At 37.7% G+C, this 24,430-nt stretch overlaps 1 protein-coding gene across 1 annotated transcript in view; it reads right to left on the bottom strand.

Moving 5' to 3' along the window:
* Positions 1–6,477: 6,477 nt before the first annotated feature.
* LOC121728600 (nephrin-like) overlaps positions 6,478–24,430 on the bottom strand; it is a 265,974-nt gene continuing 248,021 nt past the window's right edge. The window contains exons 15-17 of the mRNA XM_042116774.1: positions 8,132–8,236; positions 7,597–7,751; positions 6,478–7,081 (exon numbers count right to left, since the gene is read on the bottom strand). Of these exons, the coding sequence (XP_041972708.1) occupies positions 6,962–7,081; positions 7,597–7,751; positions 8,132–8,236 (380 nt within the window). The 3' untranslated portion in view covers positions 6,478–6,961. The remainder of the gene's footprint in view (positions 7,082–7,596; positions 7,752–8,131; positions 8,237–24,430) is intronic.

The raw sequence follows: 24,430 nt of genomic DNA, 5'->3' as shown, positions 1-24,430 counted from the left end.
TGCGCTAGTATAAATTGACCCTTATAACTGTAAGAGATTGAGACACTGGGTCTAAAGGCGGACAGGTTGTTAAAGGTTTTTGGAAATCAGTTGTTACTTTTTTTAAAGTGTCAGAAGACCTTGTGAGTAAATAATGAAAAAAAAAATAGAATTAGATTTCTGCCAAGCTCATTTCCAAATATTTAACGAATTGAGAAAATTATAGGCAATTTCTCAAAAGTCTGTATTGAAAAGATAATTTCATTACATTTACATAAAAATAAAAATATTTTTTGAGAAAGTTATCGCGGTAAAGCATCTTCGGCCCACAAACAAAAATATTGACTTTTCATAAAAATAAATTCCCTCTCTGATGATAAATAAATATGAAAAATTTCACCTGGACGTTGCTGAAGTTAAAATGCTTGTTTACACAACGAACGACCATTTTTTGCAAATAGCTATCATCAACAATGCCGCAAAATCGAGTGTCCAAAAACCACGGAGCTCATACGAAGAGGAGCTGGCCTAAGCAACTGTGCACTGTGATTTTCAACTAGGTCCTGACGTCATCATTGTGGGCGGGGCTTAAGTCAGTACACTTTCAGCGTTTGTCAAGTGCACACGTAACGAGACTCCCAATAAATTGGAGCTTTCTACGTTTTTAACAACGAAAGGATGAAGCATTGTGTTTTACAATGTCAAAGTTACTCAGACAGACGTTCTGATAATATAAATAACATCACATTGCATCTGTAAATAATTTTAAATGTAATTTAAATATAAAAGTTCTAGAACATTTCAGATTTCAGCGTTAATTATACTACTTGACACTAGATGGCCAAACCTTTGAAAGATAATACAGACGTAAATGCGTATAATTTTGCATAAGTTTATTGGAATAATCATACTTGAATACTGGTAACTGTTATAAACTTAGTCTTAAACACATTTAATAGCTAAAACCGTAGTTATATAGCTGTTATTATTATACTACTTATAAACCGCCAGCTGTCGTCATCTATGATAACTATTTGAAACGTAACAAATATCCAGGGCTGTATTCAGAATTATTATTTTATTAACCGATTCAGTGCGGATGACACGGTAGCCGTGTCATACGCCACAGCGTATGTCGTGTCATTTAAAAAACGATTGTATCTCCCTCAAATTACACTTTAGAAGGTTCTACTCTGAACAAAATCATCTTAATTTGCCACGTAGAACAAGGTTTCGCCTCATAATATTCTGTGAATTAAAAAAACGTAGGGGCCGTCAACCTTTTTTAAAGGTGATTGCTCGGCAGCCGTGTCTTATGGGTTTTTAACGTGTGGCATGTGACACGTGAGCCGTGTCATTTAGAAAGCGATTGTATCTCCCTTAAATTACACTTTAGAAGGTTTTACTCCGAACAAAACCGTCTTAATTTTCCACGTAATGCGTTGACATCCAAGTATTACTAATCCACTAACGATTTTTGTTTTAATCTAAGTTGTTTCTTTCGAAAATATTTTTAATTAGCTGTTACCGCAAACTTCCTTATCCATAGGAATAAAACGTTTCCCCGCGGTTAAAAGTGGTTTTGTGCCTATGAGCTTTATTACTGGAACTCTCCTCCTTTTTTGAAGTCGGTTAAAAAACTTAACAACGAACTTGTTTAAATTTATCTACAAACGTGTAATAATTTACATCGGAAACCCGGATATTTAGTATACTCATTTTTCTTACTTTGAAACCTACATCAGGTTTGCAACATCTGCCATTTTCAGATTAACACTTAGTAAAACTACTCGAAGTCAACTCAAAACAACGTAGCCTTCCGTTAACATCAATGGTTTGGGCTCAACTAAACAATAAACCTTTTTGAACGTGGCCGGTGACAAAGTAGCTGTGTCATCTACTTCTATGGCGTATGACACGGATAACCTGTCACGTGAAAATTGTGTGCCGCCACGACTGAAAGTCTTCAAAAATGTGCGCCGCATTGAATCGGTTAAGTATCGCAATGACAGATTTGTTTGCTAATATTGACGCGCGCTGACATTTGGCCAGCCGTAGGTAATTGATTAAAAATTGTTTCATTAAATTTTTGAAAAACAGTACTTACCTATTACCTAGTACCCACCCCATTCCCTTCCCTACCTTATTACCTCTTAAAAGGCCGGCAACGCACCTGCAGCTCTTTTGATGTTGCGAGTGTCCATGGGCTACTAATAACGAAAGTTGCTTTCCACCAGGTGACCTGTTTACTCGTTTGTCTCCTTATTTTACATTAAAAATTCGATCAAAATTCTAACCCTAATTTTAATGATTCACCATAATATAATTAATATACATTTTTTTAAAGTTCTGAGTACGTCCCATAATATTTAAGAATTTTGACATCTAGTGTAATATAGCTGAACTACGTAGTAACAGCAACATCGACCTAAGCTAGTAGTTTTGCTTTTACACGATAGGTGAAATATGGAAAAGTGGGCGGAGCTTGACACCCCCTCACCCCGCAAATTGTCACGCGTTGTTTCTTAAGGAAATTTGATTACCACACCTCCTCTCTGTATTAGCTCCGTGCCAAAAACCTAGGAAAAAAATTAAAACTATTTAACAAGCTTGAGCCCCTTTTTAAAACATTAATAAACTTTGTTTCTTGATTGTGATACACGAATTGAACTCTAGGGCACAAGGATTAGTGGTTTAGGCAGATACCTATTACGCCGATAGCAAGTCACCCAGAACAAAGTATATTTTGTGGAGATTACGTTCAATGATCACGAATTCTCAGTATTCTTGTAATTTAGGTAAAGTGATTCAGTATTTTGCGTGTCTCATTCAAAGAAGAATGAGTAAGTACTTTAAATACTGGATTTTGTTAGGCCCTCGCCTGCCTGATACCTATTTATTTCTGGCACGTAAGCTTTGACGCTATTGAAAACCTCACGGATTTAAAGAAAAATATACATTCTCAGGCCTCAGCATATTTTACTGAATATAACAGTCACAGATAACGAATTTTGTAATTGATGAATTTTTTTTTCAGTCGGTTCAGTATCACATTGCCCCTACAGCAAACTCAGAAACTTACACTTTACCTCTTTATAAAAATAATTATTAAATATGTTACAGGGTGTAACAAAATTAAGTGATACTTTAGGGTGTGTATGTGTTCCATGTAGAGAGTTCACTGTGAAAGTAGCAGCGCTGAAAGACCAATTTTTTCACTTTTGTATAGGCAAGCGTCCCAGTGTCACGAATTTCCCCATACAAGAGTGATGAAAAAATTTGGTCTTTCAGCGCTGCTACTTTCACAGTGAACTCTACGAAGAACACGTACACACCCTAAAGTATTGTCACTTTGTTCTGTTTCACCCTGTATATGTCAAACATAAGTTCACATTGTATTCTGAGAAACGTCTGTACTCCCATTATAATACCTAGTGCATGTATTATTCAGCAAATGTTGCTTGACTCGGTTATCCATGACCTTACGTAGTGCTCTTGACACTTTAAACCAGGGTGTTGTCTTGTTGAATATTCAAGATAATTCTGGATAATAAATTACTCGTCTCCTAAGTTCATCACTGTTATCATGTTGAGAACAGGCATCTTTGAAAAGATACGGCAAATAGTTTAAGGTGTTCGAAGCAAACGCCATTATAGAGACCTGGAGGACACTATTTATCCACAACTTACGCGAATCCGTTGCGCTGAAATTAATGTATTGCATGGGAACCGTCCATTTTCTCTTTTTTTATGTAATAAGAGGGGCAAACGAGCAAACGGGTCACATGATGGAAAGCAACTTCCGTCGCCCATGGACACTCGCAGCATCAGAAGAGCTGCAAGTGCGTTGCCGGCCTTCTAAGAAGGAATAGTGTAACAGGGGAGGGTAGGGATGAGAAGGGAGTAGGGGAGAGTAGGGAAGGGAATAGAGTAGGGGATTGGGCCTCCGGTAAACTCACTCACTCGGCGAAACACAGCGCTAGCGCTGTTTCATGCCGGTTTTCTGTGAGAACGTGGTATTTTTCCGGTCGAGCCGGCCCATCCGTGCCTAAGCATGGCGTGGACGTATGATTTCTTCTCTGGACAAAAAGTATCCTAGGTATGTCCTTTCCTTGGACAAAAGGCGTCTCAATATCAAATTCATCAAAATAAGTTCAGCAACATCAAAATGAGTTTAAAAACCTTCGGGATGGTGGATCAAAATCTGGAAGATTTTCATTATCAAATTGTGTGAACAATTTTTGGGTCATAAGTAAAAAAAAATTAAGGACTTAGCAATTTCAGCCGTGCTATTTTAAGGTAATTATATTGTTAACATTGAAAATATATACGCCATATATATTGGAAGAAAATATAACAGGATGTTTTTAATATGAAGAATATAATAATTATAACAATAATAAGTCCCTCAAAATGTCTTGTTGAGAATATGGAACCTCTAAATTATAATTCCTAACCTCCATCCTAATCCAAATTTAATCCAACGGAATGCTTTTAATCTCATCATCCGTTTCATAAAGCGAATTCCTTTGGAATGTTATAGGAATATTTTCAAACACAGATTGAAATATATTTTTTATTTATTGTATGCAAAGTGGCGCGTTCAGAGCGCTTTGTGGGATCTTTTCTTTATTGCTCAAAGAATTAGAGGCGCTTTGAGAAACTGTTTTACAATTTCAGTTCAGAAACTTTTATGGTATCATATTTTTAAATGTGTTTCAAGCCTTTTAATGGCAATATATAATTTTGATCATTAAAATAACGGACATTTTTCTTCAGCCGATAAAACTATGTGGAAGAGTCACAATAGATCCTCAAGGGTCGCGGTGACATCAGGGCTACTTGACCTGCCTTCAGCATAAAAAAATGTGGATTAATTGATGATGTTGATGACTAAAAATAGTAAATAATTCTACATTAAAAAATGCCTTCTTAAGAATTAGCATTTCATTGAACTATTTTACCTTCTCCAACTTGATAATTGTAAAGGCGCGGGCGGTACCCCGTGCCAGCAAACTAAAGTGTGAGTTCTAGTCGATTAAAGCAATTTTTGGTGCTGGTATCGACTCGAATGTATATAAACAATGATGAAAAACTCAAAGCAGATATGTTACTACCGCGCGCGTTGTGAAGATTCAAATACGGCCCAATTGGGCCGTCTGTTGTTTAGTCTGCATCGAGCGCAGTCACGAACGTGCCGCGTCTTGTCTTACCTAAATAAATTGAAAATGACGTCGTGCGTGTATCGAAAATGTACCAATTATGACTCGAAAGTAAACAAAACACATGGAATCTCTTACCACATGTCTTGATTGCAATAAATATTAAATACCTCGATTATTTACATTTTCAATTATTTTTTCGAACAATCTGGAAAAAAATCGAATTTTCGTCATAGCTCAGGCGAAGAAAGAGACAGCGATACGATTCAACGTTTAAAAATAGAACTGTCTCTTTTATGTAAATGGATTTTCGTATCTTTTGTTTCACTTATCTGTCAAAGTCAATGTTTGTAATTTTGAATTTGAAAATTGTTCGGAAGAGATTTAAGCCGGAAAATAGTATGGAAGTAACATATCTGTATAAGTAGAACATCATTGTATATAAATAAAATTCTGAAAACTGCGTTATGCAACCAAATGTAGAATCTATTTCGGAAACCTATTAAAAAGTCAATGTAAAGAAATGATAGAATTTTATAGACTATCTATAATATACCAAGAAATGTATTAATTCTACGTTTACAATTATTAATATTTACAAGTAAGTTTTCTTAGTGCTTTGGTTATAATAATACACATTTAGGTAGTATAACGTCTAGTAGGTCTTAGGAGTCATTATCTTAATACAATATAAATTATAATACATCTATATAGACCTTTGAGTAGGAAGTAAACGAACATAAATAAAACGAAATATACTAGAATGGTATACTTACAAAACATTACATAATATTACTTTAATTTGAAATTTGATTATAAAATAATAATATATTCATTATAATAATACGTTTCTTATGTACACTGCAATCTCTTTCAAAAATCTTCTTCATCTATCATTTCTCAATGAATGCCAAGAGATATTTTCTAGTGAATATTTTTACTATAATATAATTTTATAATTTAATAAACATAATAATATACTCTCATAATTAGTCCAACAAAAAAAATGAGAAGAATTTGTTGATGGTGATTTGCACTAGAAAATTTAGATTTTACTACCATTAGACTAACATAAAAATCAGACTTACATTCGTATAAGTAATATTTAGATACATTCCTTATGATTTTATCATAATACTAACTCAAAAGTCGTGTGAGCTTCATTAGAACTATAGAATATTGATAGAAATCCGGTATTGATGCAAAAAATGTAAACACACTGAAAAAACACGATCGAAGTTTTACATCTCGGTATTTTTTTTCTTTATAGCACTGATAATAATAACATTATTGCATAATAATTATAAACGATAGACAATATTTTAGAGTCAAATATAGCATACGCTAGTTTTGACATAGATTCAAGATTGAAGTCAAAAATCTAATATCCATCACTAAGTGCACTTGCGATACATTATGTCGAATCCCACGTATTTTTGACTTTGCCGTCTGAACTCTGAACTACCGAACGTAATTTAACTTAGTTGTCATCGCCAATACTCCAATGAAGTACGTACGTTACCAAAAATGTATGATACATACTACGAATAATAAAAACTAATTATTCGTAGGATACGTCATAACATTAAAAGTAAATTGGTACGTTCATGTTAAAGCGTGGCATTTTGAAACGGTTTACTTTCAATCTATTTCCTCCTGAACTTTACGTCTGACTTTAAGTTTTTGAAGACGAGCTGCTCATTGCAGAAGTATAAATATTGCAATATTCACCTTCGACCGCGTAAATTCGAAGTGCGTTTACACTTACAAAGAGCACAGTTATACACTTACTTTGAATCGACCAACGACAGCGTTTCCGTTTACACACAACTTTCCCGTGCATTAGCTAACAGCGGTGTCCTCGTGGTGACGATTTCTCTCCGTCGAGATAACGTCCCGCTAGTGATGCTGCGTCTATCGTCCGCCAGTACTCCGATGCTCTGTAAAAATAAACTTCGATTATTATGACTTAAATACAATAAAGGTAAATAAAAATAGCCTGACACGTACTTCCAATGGATAGTTTTACGTTATGTGTGTAAGAATGATTATTATTATTTGTGTAACTACACTAGCAGCCATTAAGCTGATGCGTGTGTGTCAAATCGTTTGAAGATTTGATTTTCCAATTGGTGTGGCATGCCACGTTTAAGCGAGGCAACATACTGCGGCGCCGCGGCCGCGACGGTTCTCTTTTCCATATTTTATGATACGACACAATATAGAGTTGAATCGTCAAACGGATTGTTTTACAGAATGACGTTCAGGAGATAAAGAGAGAGGATGAAGGACCCAATTGTGTATGTAATTAATGTATCGTGCAACGCCATGGTCACGCTGCAAGCTAACAACGGGAAGTAGAGGACGGTGATATGCGTGTGAGCTCTTGGCCTAATAGACGAGGTGACATGCGTGTGGGCGTTGCTCTTGGCTCTTTAGAGCTGATAGCGCAAACCTGCACATCGGATGCCGGGGTGACGGGTGTGAGAGCGCTGGTCCTGGCCTCGTGCAGGCTGTGGACGCTGCGGGAGGAGCCGACGGGCGCAGTCACCACCGTGCCATACGGGGGAGGCTCCGGAGGCCTCTCGACGTCACGGCTACACATGAAGTCTGTAATCACGATACTTATTAGTCTATGAACCCCGTCGCTACGCATAAATTAATCTAGTTATCATGGAACCTGTCGTGATTAAGTACCACGGGGTCTATCAATGGTAAAAGTCAATATTTTTGTAGTAAATAATATAATTTTAAAATATATTATGTCGGTCTAAAAGATAAATGATACGAAACAGTACTATTGGAAATTTTGTGATAATGGATGAGCGTGTATTACTTTTATACGAGAAAATATTTGAAAAGATTTTGGTAAAAGAGCAGGGTAGTGCTCTGCTACACATAGCTTACTTTTTAACAAAGAAAATAAAATAAAGAATTTAAAAACATGTACTAAAACAGAATCATGATCGATCGCGGTGGAAGCTATTCACCTTTGCCGAGCGGAACCACGTCGGGGTTTTTGTCGTCCGGCTGAAGCGGCGAGTGGCTCGAACTCTGCGAACCGTCTTTGTGAGCTTTCACGGTCTGCATCGGGGCTAAAAAATAAAGAAATTGGTTAGAATTTTCAGAATGTAACCATTGTTACCACAATAAAATACGTGTGGCACTCGGGCGCTGCCGCGGTAAAGCTTGCATAGCATTTTTATCAACTTATGCAATTTCAATTAGCGTCTACGTACGCACACAAACTCCGTGCTGAAGTCCGGCAACGCCGCACAGACGGTCGAAGTGGATTGTGTTAGGATGTTTTCGTTACGGAATTTCTTGATTCGGTCGCCGCGCTCAAAGCACGCGATAAAAGTTATGCAATAGATTAAAATATGCTTAAAAACAAACACGAATTATGTTATCGAGAAGTAACACGAGTCGCTAAGATGGTAATAATTGAAAATCGAATTTTACTTAACCAACTAGATCAGTGGTGCCCAACCTTTTTTCGTGCGGGCCACAAATATGTTTTTGTCTTGGTGGCCGCAACAAATTTTTTTTAGGGTTAAAATAAAACGTTCTTAAAAAAACAAAGATATATAAGGGAAAAAAAATCGCGACTTTCATGACGACTTTACATTATTTTGCCGGTGGGCGTGAATTTCAAAATGGTTTAACATCGCGCGGGTCACAAATAAAGTCTCGGCGGGCCGCATACAGCCCGCGGGCCGCGGATTGGGGATAGCGGAAGTAGACTGATATTATACACCTTTGAAAACAAAATGGTAGTGATTTAAGTTTTTTTCGATTCACGATCTAAAACATGCGTTGCGTTGCATTTTTGTGCGACTAACCCTTATTCCTAGAAAAAATATTCGAAATAACAGCAATATCACCAGTAATGCTGTACGAATTGCAAACATTACGGCAGTAGCACACGCCACATCACTTTGGCGCCTGAAATTCTATTAGAGAAACTGGTACATGCCTGGTACCAGACTAAACCTCGTTTTTCCAACCAATATAGTATTTATGGTATACTAAAGTTCTCATCAGGGCGCGGTCCCAGTCTGAATTTTGGGGGTGGGTGGATGGTCCCACGGAATTTTTTCGGTAGGCACATATACCAAAAAAAACTTATATATAATTGTAATTACATTGATTCTAGGTCCCAAAACTAACATTTTATACAAGGACGAGTTCTTGCCCGCGGCTTTGCTCGCGTTAAGAAGTATGTATACTTTCATCCACTATTTGAAACCCTTGGGGTTGGAATTTATTAAAATCCTTTCTTAGCGGATGCTTACGTTATAACATCTACCTGCATGCCAAATTTCAGCCCGATCCGATTCCATTGGTTTGGGCTGTGCGTTGATAGATCACTATGTCAATCAGTCAGTCAACCTTTGAGTTTTATTTATATATATATATATATATATATATATATATATATATATATATATATATATATATATATATATATATATATAAAAGAAGAAGATTGACCCTATACTCCTTATACTTATCTATAACCCACGGGATTGCGCATAATCTGTCTTCTTAAAAATAAACTTGGTGCATCATAGAAGTAAGTACCAATACTTGTTAAAAAAATATCAGGAACAGAAATTTTGAAAATTCATTACAAAATTATCTAGAAGTTTAGTAGTATAAATACAATCGATATGGTTTCGAAGAAGTCTAATTATAATTACTAGAGATCGCCCAATGGTCGAAATTCGACCTTAGTTTCAACGACATTAGGACTTATATTTTGTAAAAAAAAATAGACTATCATAATATTTTTTTCAAATCTTGTCTCTGGGACTCAGCTGATCTCAGACTGGCCGTGTAAGCATTATCTAATAGTATCTGAAATTCAATAAAAAAAACTATAATCCATTTTCAATTTGTCAATTTGTTGTCAACAGAGACAGAGACAAACAACAACCATAAATAAAAGAGTATAATTCGTATGTATAGGCTTGTCACTCAAAAATCTGTCATTTTTCCTAGTGTGTGTGTTGGAGTGTGTGTAATGTTTTATTTGTTAAAAATATGTATGATAAAAGCATAATGTCAAAATAATTTTAAGTCGATGCACTCCTTCACCATATAAACTATAAGTGTACAAAATTTCATTCACCTACGTTTCCCCATTTTTCGTCAAAAGGGATACAAAGTTTTTGGCTAACGTATAGGTGAGCTAATATATAGATTAAAACAACAAAATGGTAGATAATATAACATAATTTATGTCAAAACTCAAAACCAACGTCAAACGCGTACTGATTCAAAAAAATAATCATTAATGAAATCAATAATGATTCGTGCATAATAATTTATGACCAAAGACTTCTATTAATAGAAGTCTTTGTTTATGACACGTTACATGTTATTTAAAAAAATCCATAAGGTTTTACAGAATTCAATTCCTACACAATTTCCTCACATTTAAAATCCATACACGACATTCCTCTTTGCGGTCTCTGTAGTGGAAACATAATAAAAATGTCGACGGCATGACGAAACATCTGCAATTTCTGAAGAAATGTAGAGATAAATCACATTGGAAATGCAGTGGCCTCAGTTGCGGCGAATTCGGCGCACGCTCGAGTATCCGCCGCCATTCTGTACTACACTTCATCCTCGAATCAATTCCAATTTATTTTGTGGTCCAAACGTAATACAAAGCTCCTCGTAACAGAAGATTCATTTTTTAGAGTATAGTTTAGGTTTCCTTTTAATCGATTTGAGTGCATACTGGAATTATTCCAGTATGCACTCAAATTTATAGGCTGCAGTAAATAAAATAAATAAAAATTGTTGTATTTCTGAATAAATTTGAATCAAATATTTTCAGAACGTTGAATTACATGTTGCCTACCACCGGTTCGGGAACTAACCCGGCGAGAAGAACCGGCGTAAGAAACTCGCACGGGGCCACTTTTTAGTAAAAAAGTGGAAAACTTGTCTTTTAAAAAAATAAAATTTACAATGTAAATAACTTAACCTATACAATATGATTATATTTCTTCGCTTCATTCTTAGATATATAATTAACCAAAAGTAGTGCTTTGCATGCAATTCGCAAATCGCGTTTTTTTTCTTTAGAGTATGTGGGTACTCGACAAAAATATCTCGTCTGGTCACTCGCTCGTCAGCGCCCTCATTCTTTGTTAACGCGAGGCAACGCGAACACATTTACTAAGTAATCATGCTAAAGGACAGCGCTCAGAAGAAAATTGGTTATTATTATTAAGATGACTGAGTCAGTGTTGTAAGTAACTAAAGTCAGTGTTATTTTATCATGTAACAAGAAAATACATGTAAGTACTATTAAATACTTAAATAAACGGCAGGCACTACCGAGGCCTAGACGAGCCAATTATATTCAATACTAGCCGGCTTGTACTACGACCGCGAGTCAATTAAACGTACAATGTGTTTGGACTGCGAGTCTTTATCACAATCTATAATATTATGTATGCTTTATCTGTTCTACAAATAAAATTATAGAACTATATGTTTTCCGGATTGAGGGAAACAACTGCAGGTGATTACTGCAATCATTTTATTAACCGGCATGTACTGCAACTGTGAGTCAATAAGTACAGTGTTTTTTTTTTTTTTTTTTATTAAATAAGGGGGCAAACGAGCAAACGGGTCACCTGATGGTAAGCAACTACCATCGCCCATGGACACTCGCAACATCAGAAGGACCACGAGTCCTTTTACACAATCTATATTCTATATGCATCGGAATTGATTGCGGATCTCTGACGATGTTTTACCTATTCTATAAATAGAACTATATGTTTGCCCCATTGGGGTAAATAACTGCAAGTAAATTACTACAAGTATTTCATTATATTAAGTTATTTTATAAACTGCCATAATGTGTGGATTGACTGCGGGTCTCTAAACATAATTTATATGCATCGGAATTGACTGCAAGTCTCTGACGATGTTCTATCTGTTCTATAAATAGAACTATGCGTTAGCCGGTTTGGGGGTTAACAGCGAGTTATTTTATAAGCCGCCATAATGTGTGACCGCGAGTCTCTAAACACAATCCTTATGCATCGGAATTGACTGCGGATCTCTGACGATGTTTTATGTAAAAATAGAAGTATAATATTATGTTGACTGGTTTACAAGGGTTAACTGAGAGTTGATTACTATTTAAATTTAAAATATATTGATATTTTTTAAATCAACATAATGTATGGATTGACTACGAGTCTCCGACAATGTTTAAAAATAAAAATTAGCAACTACCGCACGTTTTCCCGCGCTCTTAGTTTTATAAATAGAACTACATATCTTTGCCGTTTTATAGAGAACAGCTATTTTGAGCTAATAACTAGATTGACTGCGAGTCTCATCAGTTAACAAACAATGCGCGTCCCGCGCGATCCTTTTGTTCTTAATATTGAACTACGATTATAATTTATTATGTCTGCCGGTATATAATTATTATTATTCAATAAGTTTTGCACCAATGTTGGGACTCGGGATACACCGCGAGTGTACAACGAAACTTACTTAATATCTACGTAACGTGATGGTTACTACCCTCAATATGTTTTGTAACATATTTTATCTACAAATAAGTCGATTATAACAAGCAATTAAGCTACCTCAATATTTATTTTTTTGAGGTCACTAAGACCAGACAATCGGGGAAATATAACTAGAAGTTATGAATGAACCCGAAGCTTTCCCACTCCTAAACCAGGTGGATTCGGAGTACCGACACCGATAGAACCGGACCAGATCCTGATAGCTATATTGCATAGCTTTTATCGCGACCTTTATGCGTGGCGACCGGATCAATAAATTCCGTAACGAAAAAACCTAACACCCGAGGCGGGTGTTAGGTTTTTTCGCAACGCCCGCTGCATCGTCGCGTCTATTTATGAACTGACCCTTCACGACACATAGGGTCCCCGCAGACTTACAATTTCAAGTTAGCCGAGTATCATACAAACCACAGAAATAGATCAAGATAGAAGCGCAATGTCGCTCCAATTTATATGAACACGAGCGTGTCACTTTTTTCATACCTACTTCTATCTTGATCTATTTCTGTGGTTTGTACAATAGTCGTCCTACTTAAAGTTGTATAATATCTGCGTGGACCCTAAGACATCACGCGTTTTACATGTTTTAGGTCTCGTTTCTGTGTGACCTAACCATTATAGCTCATAGCAATTAGCAACATTGTTTCTATCCAACTTTAAGTGCTGTAGCAGTGATTTTGAATAATAATGAATTTTGCATTCCCAATAGATGAGTAAGTGCATGCAGTGCTCTCAGTAAGCTAGTACTTACAGTTTGCGCCTGCAATGCAGCTGAGCTACATGTTGTGTGAAGTTATTATATCTCCGTAATATGCTGAGTAAGCGGACTATATCGAGTTAACTTTGTTTACTTAGTCTATTGGCATGAGGAATACAGTGAATGATTATAAATATGACTTTATAAAAGAAGCATATTATATGTTGAATAAGCTTAAAGGACATTGCCAATCCTTATATGGAAGTTGGCCTAAGTGCTGCCCACAATGAAGCCATGGTGCATTTTGTTCCTCAGGCCAACCCTAACATGTAAACCAAAGCGCTCGAAAATCTATCGCGGGGGTCAAGAGATTTTTTTTTGTTTGTAGTGAATTATTTATTTACGAAAAATTAATTTGACAATAGAAAGCAACTATTGCATAATTATTACTTCAGTTTTACATCATCATGTCAGTCACAGGACGTCCACTTCTATAGTTTTACATAAATTAATATAAATCAATAATATTCATCAATCGATATTTACAATAATTAACATAAGTAATCATTTGGTTACAGCTGTGGCAGTGACTATAACTTATTGTACTGTAATAGTATAGTTATAAAAATACTATACAACATTTACATTATAATCATTATCATCATCATCATTTCAGCCATAGGATAACATAACAATAAAACAAATAAGATACTAGTCGTCGTTATCGTCATCGATTATAATTCTATCTAGGAATAAAGCAGGGTACCTTATCGCGTCGAGATGCCTAGCCCATCCCAAAAAACATATTATGCACATGGTAGGTATTTGTTATCGGAGCGGAGCATACAAAAGACCGGCTTAAGGAGTTATGCGATACGTATGACAGGAATGAGTTAGGTGTGCATTTTTAAGCGTGAAAATGTAACTAATTAAACTAAAAATACCTCAAACACCAGAAAAATCAAAAAGATATTGTGTTCAAATTAATAACTCCTGGGGCCGATTTTTTAAATTATTTTTTTAATGTATTGTAGTCCAAGGACAACTAGTTGGCACTACTCCCACGTGTAGGCACCACTTGCACCAAACCCTGTCAATTCCTTTGGTATAGAGGTACTTTGAGTCCCGGAAAAGGACACAGGGTACTTTTAATCCCGAAAAATAATACGAATTTTGGTATATATATATATATATATATATATATATATATATATATATATATATATATATATATATATATACGTTCAAAGACATTTAGATACGTTTGCTTACGCTTTAAAGTAAGATTGCATAATATTGAGATTTTGGTATGCATAAGTAAAATGGTACTTTTAGTTTACCTTTCCTGCTAAAGTAAAAGTACCAGTTTTAGATGTCTAGCTATATAGCGGTTCTTTTAATACAATCTGAAGACGGACGGACAGACGTACAGACATCGGAGTATTATTAATAGGTTACCGTTTTTACCCTTTGGGTCCTGAACCCTAAAAATACTTCCTAGAATATCAAAAATCTCGGGCCATCAGCGCCCACAGTAAGCGTACTAAAATCAGCCTAAAGCTTTTCGATAAGAGTTTCTAGGTCAGAGTTAGGAGGTCAGTTTGTATTTGTGAAGGGTACGGCGTAATTCGGGTCCTTGATATAATTTGGCTCAATCAAATCAAGTTAGACAGCTAAGCTACTTGAAATTCAACGGCTTATCTCGATAAGTTTTAAGAGATTGTAAAATAGCCTGTAATTTTGTAGCGTAGTTTCGTTCATCATCATATCAGCCTATATTCGTCCACTGCTGGACAAAGGTCTCTCTCAATGAACTCCTGCTACTCGCATCCAACATGAACAACTAAACGGAGATCGTCGTCCCACCTAGTTGGAGCCTACACCCCGATTTCCCAGCCTTGGTCTCCATTCCAGAGTAAGTTTCGTTAATATTTTTATGGACATAGCTTTTGAAAGCAACATCTTAAACCCATAATTAATATTACTAGCTAAAAGCCGAGCTTTCTGTATATCTGTCTGTCACCTCTGCACGCTATTTAACTCGTCCAACAAATAGAAGAGCTAATAATCGGCCAAGTGCGAATTGGACTCGCGCACGAAGGCTTCCGTACCACTATAGAGCAAAAATAAGAAAGATATGAGTGGTTTTGTATGGGAGCCCCCTTATATATTAATTTTGTTTTTTTGTATAAATTATTAAACTACAAATCAAACTGAGAAATTTGTGAACATTTCAGCCTGCAGGTGCCTACTGTCATTATTAATAACGAGCAAGAAATTTTTAAAAAATCACTTTTGTTGTATGGGAGCCCACTTTAAATATTGAATTTATTTTGTTTTTGGTATTTGTTGTTACAGTAGAAATACAGAATCTGTGAAAATTTTAATTCTCTTACTATTACCGTTCTTGAGTTACAACCTGGAGACAGACGGATAGACGGACAGACATCGAAGTCTCAATAATAGGGTCCCGTTTTTACCCTCTGGGCACGGAACCCTAAAAACGAACTACACACTATAAAAAATCACATAACATTTTATATATATTTATAACTAGCTACTACGGCCTCGCCCTTTTCTTTCTATAATTATGAGTTATGACAAAACTTTTAGTCTTAAACTCTTCAGGTTTCTATAGTCAAATCAAAAGCCAAGTATAAAGTTGATAAGAAACAACAACATTTGATGATTTCGTGAATCGTATCATGTCTAGTTGTTTCGACCATAGACATAAAGTGAATTAGTTCAATTAACGTTTTTTTTCTAACCTATTATTACAAGGACGGCAAACCATTTAGAATGTCATGCCAGACAATAATAAAGTGACAGTCGAGGTGAGGATAATGGTGTCATAAAAATTTAAACTTCGGCCATTTGCAACCTGTGGGTATGGGGTGAACGCACGCAATTCCTGTACACCGCAAAACTACCTGTATCACAATTATACAGCGTGACTGGTGAGAGTATGTTCAATACTTAAGGACAGTACTCGGTACTCGATTCTCATTACTCTACTCATTCTCATGTTCGAAAAAAATTTACAGTGTTCATGGGTAAAGCATCTGTATATGTATACAAAAGGAATTAAGGTGACGCCGCGTTAAAGTAAAAAATCGATTTGGATATGTTTAAGATCGCTTGTTTTCTAAAACAAGAAAGGGAACAGCAAGAAAATATGGACAGGGCGTAAGCGACAAAACGGTTTTTGTCGCGTAATTTAAAAACCCTTAATATATATATATATATATATATATATATATATATATATATATATATATATATATATATTTTTTTTTTATGAAATAAGGGGGCAAACGAGCAAACGGGTCACCTGATGGAAAGCAACTTCCGTCGCCCATGGACACTCGCAGCATCAGAAGAGCTGCAGGTGCGTTGCCGGCCTTTTAAGAGGGAATAGGGTAATAGGGAAGGGAATTGGGGAGGGTAGGGAAGGGAATAGGGTAGGGGATTGGGCCTCCGGTAAACTCACTCACTCGGCGAAACACAGCGCTAGCGCTGTTTCACGCCGGTTTTCTGTGAGAACGTGGTATTTCTCCGGTCGAGCCGACCCATTCGTGCCGAAGCATGGCTCTCCCACGTATTTCATATAAGCTATATGGTTAAATTATAGTGTATGCTTGAACTAATTCTATGTACAAATTTTGGAAGCTTAATTGACTCTCCTCTGTTGGCAAAATTAGAATCCCTGTTTTTATAGAGGTATTTTTGATTAATTTTGTGAGAGCCATGCTTCGGCACGAAGGGGCCGGCTCAACCGGAGAAATACCACGGGCTCACAGAAAACGGTCGTGAAACAGTGCTTGCGCTGTGTTTCGCCGAGTGAGTGAGTTTACCGGAGGCCCAATCCCCTACCCTTCCCCCTTCCCTTCCATATTTCCTTCCCTACCCTCCCCTATTTCCTTCCCGAGCCTCCCCTATTAACCTATTAAATAAATAAAAAAATAAAAAAGCCTTTTATTTCATTACTAATAATTAAAATTAATTGTATAATACATTTTAAAATCTTAATAATTATTCTAGTTTAATATTATAGTTTAATAACATTTTTTCTAAATTAATTAGGTACATTTAATTATCTATAATATCATTATTTAAAATTTAATTAACTTTCATAATAATGAATAGTTATTAACATTATTTGATATTATAAGGATTGATTTTAATTTTCAATTATTATACCTACTTACTATCCATTATTATTTTAATTTTATAACTACAATGTTATTAATAATAATTTTAATTTTTGATTATCTAATTGTTATTAGTACTTATTAGTAAGAACCCCTCTTTATTTGAGGGTGAAAACCTCCTCCAGACTAGACCATAATTCTCTATCTTGGGCTTTCTCAAACCACTGCTTTCCTGCGATATCTTTTATCTCGTCTTCCCAGCGTGTCACCGGTCTTCCTCTTTTTCTATATCCTTTAAGTCCTGGCCACTTTGTGGTTTGTTTTGTCCAGCGTTCGTCTGCCATTCTGGCTACGTGACCTGCCCACCGCCATTTTAGCCGTTTAGCGTAGGCGTTGGCGTCAATGGCACCGGTTATTTTTCTAATGGTTTCATGTGGTATGTGTTGTATTTTTTTAATATTTGTCATGCTTCTCTCCATTGTTCTCTGGCAGTGTTTGATTTTATTACAGATTCTTCGAGTAAATTTCCACGTCTGAGAGGCATAGGTTAGTGATGGTAGCAGACAAGAGTTCAGTGCTTTTCTTTTGATTTTTACAGGCATGTCGCTTTTGAAAATTTCTTTTAATTTCCAATATTTTTGCCAGGTACAGTTTATTCTTCTGTCTACCTCAGTGTCATTGCTCATTAATTCAAACGATAATTGTTTTCCTAGGTAGGTAACTTTCTACCGTTGGTCATTATTTTAGTCTTTTTTAAATTTATTTCTAGTCCTGATTCTAAGCTTGCTTTTTGTAATAACTCTAACATATACTCTACTTCTTCAATTTTTTCGGAAAACAGTACTATATCGTCTGCAAACCTTAAGTGGCTGATGTAGTTGCCTGAAATATTCACACCTATATTTCTCCAATTCAGTTTTTTGAATATTTCCTCTAGGACAGCTATAAAAATGCGTGGGGACAATGGGTCACCTTGCCAAGTTCCTCTTCTAATAGGTATGGGTGGGCCAATCCTGTCCAGTTTTATTCTACTTATGCCCTTATCATAGATGTTTTTTAGTACTTTTATGTAGCTAGACTCTACTCCTTGTACTCTTAAAATTGTATGAATGTGGTCCACTGTAGAATAGTCCTTCCTGAATCCTGCCTGTTCCACTGGTTGGTAGAGTTCTAGGCGTGTGCTTAATCTTTTTTCTAGAATTGAAGCAAACAATTTATATATCACCGGCAACAGGCTTATAGGTCGATAGTTGCTTACGTTTTTTGGGTCGCCTTTTTTGCATACTAGAGTTATTCGTGATTCTGACCACTGAGAGGGAGTAGATCCTGTTTCTAGTACCATGTAAAATAGCCTTGTTAAGTGTCGTGTTAAGAGCTCGCTTGCAATAATAATAGCCTCACTCGATATCTCATCGGGTCCTGGGCTTTTATCTAGTTTAAGCCTTTTTATTTCTCTCAGTATCTCCTCAGCTTCAATTTTTGGCACTTTTGATGGCATATGCTCATACTCTGATTGTTTTCTACTGGAGATTGAGAGCTGTATAGTTCTTTGTAATAGTTTGTAGATAGATACAAACTATGTCTAGTATATCTTTTCTATTATTTAAAGTGTTTGAGCTCCCGCGTATTTAGGCTGTTTTGAATAGAGCTTGATATGAAATTGTAGAGTTCTTGCACTGAGTTGCATTTTTCTATTGACGTAGATCGATGTAGGTTTCTAACGATGTGATATAATTGTTTTTGTGTTTTTCGTCTTTAAGACAATTTTTCTGACTTATGCTAAATTTTGCTCTACTTTTTTTACATGACTCCAGGTGTAGTTTTGCCCTGAAAATTCTGTGATCTGTGGGGTAAGTTATGTTCAATACTTGTATGTCGAATATTCTGTTCTGCAAATTTGTAAGAATCAAGACTATTTCGTTTTTCGTGATGCCGTTTGGCGATTTCCAGGTCCAACGTTACCCTATTACCCTATTCCCTCTTAAAAGGCCAGCAACGCACCTGCAGCTCTTCTGATGCTGCGCGTGTCCATGGGCGACGGAAGTTGCGTGACCCGTTTGCTCGTCTGCCCCCTTCATTTCATTAAATAAAAGTTGACCAATCGTGTTATACTATGGGAAAAAAAGATAAAGACATGATGAATACTGACAATGAACTTTAATTTCTTAGCTTTAGTCATTGTTGAGAAACATATAACCTCCTCCTTTTTGGAAGTCGGCTAAAAATCGATATCGCTGCAGCCAAATTATCAAGGGTTTACCTTAAAAACACAAGTTCCATTCTAAAGTGGCGATGCTGGAAGTCAGAGCAACATTTTAATTCGCCGGTAGTTGTAGAAGCAAAGTAGGTCATTTATTACTGTACGGCATATAACCACAGTAATATCTATGGACGCTTCACACCACGTCAGTCTGGCCCCGTGCTAAGTACTTGAAGGACTTGTGTTACAGGTACCAGACAACGGAAATATATTTAATACTTTTAAACTATACAATATATATTTAAGATTTTTATTATATCATACACATATTTAATACACATCCAGACCCGGGAACATTAAAAACTTTTTGTTCCGTCGGCGGGATTCGAACCCGCGACCCCCGGCTTGAGCTGCCACACACTCAACCAATTGAGCCACAGAGATCGTCACAGTAACTACATACCTTAAAAAAATATTTAAGCAGTGCATAAGATATACAATATATTTTGTCCTTGTTTAAAACACTAGCAAAGTCGCTTGATAGACAAGGAAAAAATATTTTGTAACGGTTTCAAATGATCGGGTGGAGACTATAGGGAAGTACTTATATTTTTATAAGATACCTAGTAGATGACGCGCGCGATGGCGCCTGCAACACCGTTGCGCCAAGATTCGTTTATCGCCCGAGAACCGTACATTTCCCCGGGATAGAAGTATCGTATGTCCTTTAAAGTAAAATTTTATTACTGTGGATTCTCACAGCTTTCTTAAACAATTAAATAATCATCTTCATCTATATATATTGTTACGTGCTAGGGTTCGAGGATTTGGAGAGAAAGACCTGGTGACTCTCTTGAAGACTTTATTAACACTGCACTAAACACTAGGTCACAACACTTAGCACTAAGTCCAAACACAAATCACTAGGTCCAATCACTAAGCACTATCACTGTCCTAGGTCGTAGCCAAGTCGCAGGTTTCACTGGTTCACTCACTATTGATCACTCCGAAATCGCCTCGATGATAGCTCGAAAGGAACTGACTTGCCGAGCCTGCCTGCGGCTCTTTTTATATGGCGAGACGAATTCCAGAAATTTCCCGATTCACGTAAACAAGTAAACAACCGTGGGAAATTTCTAGGAGGCTCGGGAATGTACCACAATAAAACTGCCGTCCTTGCGATAAGTGCAGTAAGTTGAATTTAATTTAGACCTTATGGACTCAGTCATAAGGTCTAAATTCAAACACGCTAACAAAATAAAGGGTAAACACGTAAACAAACATTAGACCTTTCTAGAAGGTTCGAGTATGTACTTGCGCACCACGTGTCCGTATACCATGTACCGTAACACTACTCCCCTCTTAGAGATGCTCGTCCCGAGCATCATTGTTACTGCCATGGTAACGCGCCAGACGGTCTATGTGTACCACTTTGAATGTCCCTCTTGGTTGCTTTTGAATCCTGTAAGTCACATCATTCAATCGGGTAACCACTTTGTATGGGCCGTCCCACTTGGTCTGCAACTTTGGAGATTTGCCTTTTCGGCGAGTTGGGTTATGCAGCCACACCAGTGACCCTTCTTCGAAGCCGCTTGTATTCGATTTCCGGTCGTATCTGGTCTTCATGTTCTCACTTGACTGTAACCCATTTTCCCGAACCATGGTGTGTATATAGCGCATCTTTTCCCTTAAATCGCAGACATAATCAGGTACGGTCTTTGGTTCTTCCGGTGATCCTCCTGTCAAAAGGTCTACTGGTACTCGTAGTTCTCTACCGTAATTGACATACGCCGGGGTAGCTTTTATGCTCTCATGCTCGGCGGTACGGTACGACAGAAGGAAGAGTGGTATATACTTGTCCCAGTCCTTTTGTTTGTCATCTACCAATTTCGCCAAATGCCTCTCAAGGGTCTGGTTAAATCTCTCAACCATTCCATCAGACTGTGGATGGTACGCGGTGGTCCTCGTTTTATGCATTCCCAAAATTCTGCACACTTCCTGGAAGACCTGTGATTCGAAATTCCTGCCCTGATCGGAATGGATTTCTAGAGGCACACCAAAGCGAGATATTACTTCTTCGACTAGCTTAGAAGCAACTGTTGTAGCTTCCTGGTTTGGTATGGCGAACACTTCGGGCCATTTGGTGAAGTAATCCATGACAACCATAAAATACTTGTTTCCTGATTCCGTCACGGGAAATGGCCCAGCTACGTCAACTGCGATTCGTTCCCACGGTGCGCCAACGTTATACAAGCGCAGGCTCCCACGGCTCCTTGTCTGTGGTCCCTTCACTGCAGCGCAAGTAGTGCATTTGCGGCACCAATCCTGTACATCGTCTCGACAATGTAACCAGTAGAATCGTTCTCGCACTTTTGTTAACGTCCTCTTTACTCCTAGATGACCTCCTGATACGCCATCATGCATTTCACGGAGAACATCCGGTACTCTCGTTCTTGGGACAACTATCTGAAGATGGAACTCTCTGCCGTTGGTCTTCTCCCATTTCCGGTAGAGTATTCCGTTTTGAAGTATCAGGCTGTCCCATTGCGCCCAGTACGCCTTAGTGACAGCGCCAGTGGGTGCAACCTCACTCCAGATTGGTTTTTCATCACCCCGTTTCTTCCATGTGATGATGTGCCGAAGGTCGTCATCTGTTTCTTGAGCCTCCCTCATAGCATCATTCTCCCATGGGCCCAAAGGACTTGTTTTCGTTAACTTTAATGTTACTTCATTAGATTCCTGCTTAACACAATGTTTGCAGTCTTCCGGACACGGCCTTCGCGAAAGTGCGTCGGCATTCCCATGTGCCTTTCCGCTGCGGTGTTCCGTCTTGAAGTCATACTCCTGGAGTTGTTCAATCCATCGAGCTACTTGGCCTTCTGGGTTCTTGAATTGTAGTAGCCACTTCAAGGCTGCGTGATCAGTTCGCAGTAAAAACTGTCTGCCGATGAGATACTTGCTGAAATGTTGTAGCGTCTTTACGACAGCCAAGAGTTCTCTTCTTGTCACACAGTAGTTTCTCTCTGGCTTAGATAAAGATTTGCTGAAATATGCAATTACAACTTCTCTTTCACCCTGTTTTTGAGATAACACCCCTCCAATGGCCGTGTTGCTTGCGTCCGTGTCGACTATAAACTGACCTTCAGGTTGTGGATACCCCAGGATTGGTGTTTCACACAGATGTTTCTTTAGTTTCTGAAAAGAATCTTCGGAAGTCTCGTCCCAAATAAACTGTCGTTTATCTTCTGTCAGCCGATGTAATGGCTTGGCTATCTCTGAGAATCCCTTAACAAAACGCCTGTAGTAGGAGCATAGGCCAAGAAATGCCCGCACTTCGGTTTTGTTCTTAGGGGTTGGCCAATTTTGGACTGCTTCTAGTTTCTCCGGGTCCGTCTGAATTCCATCACTGGAGATAACATGGCCGAGATAGTTCACCTTACTCCTGAATAAACGACACTTTTTCGGATTCAACTTTAACTTGGCCCCCTCTATTTTGGCGAAAACTCGTTCTAAGTTTCGCAAATGGTCCTCGAAGTCGCGGCCAACAATGATGACGTCATCCAAGTAGACTAAGCAAGCCTCTCCAACTAAGCCTGCCAGTACACACTCCATGAGTCGCTCAAATGTGGCAGGTGCGTTGCACAATCCAAAGGGCATGACGTTAAATTGCCATAGACCTTTACCGGTGGAGAACGCTGTCTTCTCCTTATCTTTTGGATGAATTTCCACCTGCCAGTATCCAGATTTCAGGTCCAGGGTCGAGAACCATTTCATGCCACTCAAGGTATCCAGAGTGTCGTCGATTCGAGGTAATGAATAGCTGTTCTTCTTAGTGACGTCATTGAGACGTCTGTAGTCCACACAAAATCTTGTGCTGCCATCTTTCTTCTTCACTAATACAACCGGTGAGCACCACGGACTTGCAGACGGTTCAATTATCTTATTCCTTCTCATGTCCTCCAAAAGGCCTTCAACTTCTTTTTCCTTTGCAATGGGTATCCGTCTTGCTCGTTGACGAATTGGGTTCTCGCTTCCGGTATCTATCCTGTGCTGAACCATCGACGTTCTTCCAAGGTCGCCTTCCTGACTGGAGAAGATATTCGCGTGGCGTTGTAAAAACTTCTTAGCTTTCATGCTCTGCGAATAAGTCAGATTACTCTTGCAGTCATCGAGTAGCTCAGTCACTATTCCATAGTTGCTGGTGTTTGCTGAGTCTGAGCCTGTGATCGAACTACACTTTCTCATCCAGACAACTTCCTCGCACTTTCCAATGATGTCACCTTTGTTCCGTCACCAAGATTTAAAACCCTGACCACAGCGTTACTGCTACCACTAACAAGGGTTCTCGCCGTCATCAGTTTTTGCGCTGATGTCTTGGTAGGTAAGTCTTCGATCAACACGCATCTATTTAACTTCTTCTTTCCAGCTGGCGGTAGTTTCACCAGCACTCTAGCTTCCGCTCGTCCAGGTATTATGACTTTCTTTACACATTCAACTTTCCCGCAAGCGCCTCCAAGGATGAAAATTTCTTCTTCGCCACATTTGAACACTCCGTCGGCGACATTAATTCTGCAGTTGTGCTTCTTCATGAAATCCAAACCCAAGATGCAATCATCCATAATCTCAGCCACGATAACGTCATGAGGGTATGAGGACCCCCCTACATT

Source organism: Aricia agestis, chromosome 7 (assembly GCF_905147365.1).
Source record: "Aricia agestis chromosome 7, ilAriAges1.1, whole genome shotgun sequence".
Taxonomy (NCBI): domain Eukaryota; kingdom Metazoa; phylum Arthropoda; class Insecta; order Lepidoptera; family Lycaenidae; genus Aricia; species Aricia agestis.
This window is presented reverse-complemented; position numbering and strand designations above follow the sequence as displayed.